The 4,311-nt window shown below is 26.8% G+C and overlaps 1 protein-coding gene across 1 annotated transcript in view; it reads right to left on the reverse strand.

The window, feature by feature from the left end:
- The window catches only part of LOC102601611 ((S)-coclaurine N-methyltransferase-like), a 5,442-nt gene extending 1,529 nt beyond the window's left edge, over positions 1-3,913 (reverse strand). Inside the window, exons 1-2 of the mRNA XM_015310547.1 lie at positions 3,718-3,913; positions 43-151 (exon numbers count right to left, since the gene is read on the reverse strand). Coding sequence (XP_015166033.1) covers positions 43-151; positions 3,718-3,904 — 296 coding nt within the window. The 5' untranslated portion in view covers positions 3,905-3,913. The remainder of the gene's footprint in view (positions 1-42; positions 152-3,717) is intronic.
- Between the last annotated feature and the right edge of the window lie 398 nt (positions 3,914-4,311).

A 4,311-nucleotide genomic window follows, 5' to 3' on the forward strand; every position in this document is an offset into this window, starting at 1 on the left:
AATAAAGAATATATATATATATATATATATATATATAGTTACCTGTATTTGAGGTGTTTGCCAAGAACAATCTTGAAGAAAGAGGTAGGGAGCTCATAATGTTGGGACTTTGGCTTCTCAGTCATCACAGCTATTGGCATCTCTCTTAAAGCTGTATGTAACACAGTCATCAGTCATCACATGTATTTATTTGAGGTCCAGTTTGATTTGTCTAATTTTTACTCTGTTTCAATTAATTAGCTTCCACTAAATCTAAAACCAAACAACTAGAGAGTTAAGTGTTTCAATAGTTTTGAGAGCTATAATGGTAGATTTGGATTTGGCTGGCACAAACATGGTACTCATGTTTAAAATTCATTTAATAACCACAATTAATTCAATAAGCAAAATAGAATAATGATCCAAAACTCATATACTAAAAAACATGACTTTGCCTTTGTAGTGTGTTTGGTACGGAGGAAAACATTTCCAATTTTTCTGTGTTTGGTTCGTCAAAATGTTTAGAATTTTTTTTCTAGAAAAATAAACTCCTTAAAATTGAGGAAAATTGCTTCCCTAATGAAAGTAGGAAAAACAAGTTGCATAAGTAACCTTCCAAGTTTATTATCATTTGTCTCCTCTCCACCCCCACCCCCCACCTTCACTCCTTGACCATCTCACCACCTCCACTCCCCATTCATATCCGCCTCAATAAGATAATAATGTTTGCTAGATAATGTATAAATATTCTTGGGATAATATTTTCTTACTTATTTATCAAACGCTAGAAAATAAGTAAAAGACCTGTTTCTTTATTTTTTTAAAAAATATTTTCTAAAAAATCATTTTTCATGGAAGGCCATTTGACTTCATACCAAACACTGGTTTTCCATAATAGTGCTCTACATGTGTGTACAATCTTAGGGGTCGTTTGGTTATTAGTTAGAGTTATGTAGATATTAGTTATACAAATATTAACTATGCAAATATAAATTATGTAGATATTTTTTATGTAGGATTTAGTCACGTAGAAATCACCGTGCATAAACTATTGCTTATTGAATATTTAATTTGTTGTAAATTAATATGTATTATTTACAAACAAATAGGTAAACAAATTAGATTGGCTCAACTGGTTTATTGTGTTTACATATTAATAAATTTATATTTATTTATTTATATATTCAGTCATTTAAAAACAAACAGCCTTAATCATTCAATATCCATAAACAAGATCTTAATCATTCAATTATGCATTCAGATTCAGACGTTCTAATCTTAATGAAAACAAATGAGGCCTAATTATGTCACATAGTAATATTTATATGTAATATTAGTAGTTTCCAATTAATGTGGACATGGAAAGGATTCCCAAAATATATGTCTTGTAAGTATAACTTTAAGGAAAAACGAAAAAAAATATTATTTTTTTATCATAACTTATATGGCTCATTTTTCTTATTAATTTGAATAAAAAAATATATTTATGTATTTAATAACAATTTAATTTTAGAATGCACACCTTACTATAATGTTAATGACTCATTTTAGATCATAAATTTTAAATATCTTTTTTTTTTAAAAAAAATTGTGCTAAATTCATTATATCAAATAAATTGAAACGTAAAAAATAGAATTATCCTGACTATTGAACTTGATGAATAATCTCAACTTCTATTTACTTAAGTAACGTAAAACAAAATGCCAAAAATCAAATTGATTCACGTTACGGCACAATTGACACTAACTAGTGCATAAAGAAAGGATTACTTTTGTACTTCGTAATTACTTAATGCAGCAATTAGGAGTATCTTCTTAAAAGTCCAAAATATCATGTTTCATTAGGAAATAGGAAAAGGCTTATGCTATACGTCTCAATTTTGCTATATATAGTTGATATATTTCTTATTATAAAGGTGGTTTACATATATCTTTAGTATTATATAGATGACATAGATATACCTTTTTGATTTAACGGGAAGGATATATCAAAAAAAATAATCTTATTTTAATATCAAATTTATTTTTCATGCATTTTCTTGTAAAAGTTTATATATATATATATATATATATTCGCAAAAAACTAGTGTAAAATTTGTTTTTCTTACTATTTTCTCTTCTTTTTTTTAATTTGATCATTCACACTTTTTTATTTATTTCTTATACTTTTACACTAAAAATGAAAGAAAACAAATTAAATGAGAATAAGAAACTACAATAATGATAAACAAATAATTCTATAATGGAGATATTTAAAACTCAAATTAGCCGTTGAATAAAAAATGATGTGAAAAAAATCAAATATATCTTGAACTTTGATAGAAGAATCATTATTATTACAATATAGATTTTCTTAAAATAAAAAATCAAAAACATGAACTTTAAATTAATGTTTTCACGAAAAAGGTATATGTGAACCATTTTTGTAATTGTAGAGATATATGTAAGCCACTTTTATAGTAGAAAAAATGTTCAAATATGTCATCGAACTTTTAGAAAAGATTTATTTATATCTTCCGTTAAAAGGTTGACTCATTTATGCCATTGTTGTAAAAAAAAAAAAAAGGCTCATCCATGTTTTTTTTTAAGTCTAATTTTGCAAAACCACTTTTTATACCCAAACCAAGGTTTAACACTTTTCAATTGAAGTTTTTGGATCAAATTTACTTTTTTTTCTTGTTCTTCCTTAAGAACACATGAAGAACATAAACAACTCTCAAATTTTCAACATATTCAATTCTTCACGAAATCATCTCAAATTCAGGCTACATCATTAATTTATTTTTTGAAAATCCAAAATTCTAAAATCATTCGTAGAGTTTAAAAATTCGCCCGTATTAAAAAAAAGTATTCCAAAAAAATAAAAATCAGTCCCAAAATTTCAAAAATTTGCTTTGATTCAGGTTTTTGTAGTTGTTTTTGACATCATATCTTTGTTCCCTACTGTTTTTTGAATCTATATTCAAAATTTCTAATGATTTGAAGTTGTAGAGAAATTGGTACCATTAAAGAATGTTGAAGTTTTGAAACTTTGAAGAAATTTCAAGTGGATCTTGTTGAGTTAGATTGAATTCGCGGTCAAAAAATATTGAGTTTTGATATCTAGCTCAGAGGAAAACTACTTTTGAAATTTGGGAATTTTTAATGTCCTTTATGTGTTCTTGGTGTTCTTAAGTAAGAAAAAACAAAAAGAGTACATTTGATCCAAAAACTTCAATTGAAAAGTGTTAAAAGTTGTTTGGGATGTAAAAAATTGTTTTTGCAAAATTGGAGTAAAAAAAAAAGGTATGAATGAGTCTTTTCTTTAACAACAATGCATAGATGAACCAAACTTTTAACGAATGACGTAAACGAATCTTTTCTGAAAGTTCGATAACTTATTTGAGCATTTTTCTTTTATAATAATAAGGAAATATATGATTCACTTTTACAATAAGACTCTAAATTACAAAATTAAAGGATATATTAGTAGAGATATACCAACTCTAAATTATAAAATTGAGGAACATATCATATACTCTCTTCCTTTCTGAAATTTGAACAAAATAATATTTGAAAAATTAAATTTATGTTTAACCATGAATACACATTAAAGTTATTTTTGACTTTTCATAAATAATTTAAAATAAAAATACTTGTTTATTGCATTTCAATTTCTTGAAAATTTTAAAACTCAACTACATAAGTAAAACTAGAGTTTTGATATTTAGAAAATAAATATAGAGAGAAGGTGCGTACAGTGCACAAATTGGAGAAGGTCAGAGAGTTGCAGCTCAGAGGATGGCTTATAACCGGAGCGAAGCCGGCCAGCTAAGAGCAGTCGTATCAGCCGCCGTATAACGGTGTCCGGCAAGAGGTTCCGCTCTAGCGAAGCCATCATCAGCCGCACCGTAGCATCGTAAGGCTTCTGCACTATCGCATCCATCGTTGATTTTTTTTTCTCTGCTCTGCTTAAGGAGAAGGAAGAATCGTATGAACTTTTTCTTTATAATAGTGGAAAGAGCTGTCCCTTTTGGTAATTTACAATCTATTTTTACGTTTAGTTTTACTTGTATTTAAATTTAGCCACTAATAATTGATAATGATTAGTTTACCACATTACTCCTACTAATTAATTTAATATTAATTTAAAAAAATAAGTAATTAATGTTGAGACTAAAATATGAAAAATAATAGTTATATTTTCTTTATATGTTAAAAAATAACGAATAAAAATGAAAAATTATTTTTAAATAATTGACAAGTAAAAATGAACAAAGTGTTAAGAAATAACTAGAAGCACACAACTTGAGGTCAACATCCTGCCTGTTGAAACACGGGCACTATTGGAAA

The sequence above is a fragment of the Solanum tuberosum genome, unplaced genomic scaffold (assembly GCF_000226075.1).
Source record: "Solanum tuberosum cultivar DM 1-3 516 R44 unplaced genomic scaffold, SolTub_3.0 scf00135, whole genome shotgun sequence".
Taxonomy (NCBI): Eukaryota; Viridiplantae; Streptophyta; class Magnoliopsida; order Solanales; family Solanaceae; genus Solanum; species Solanum tuberosum.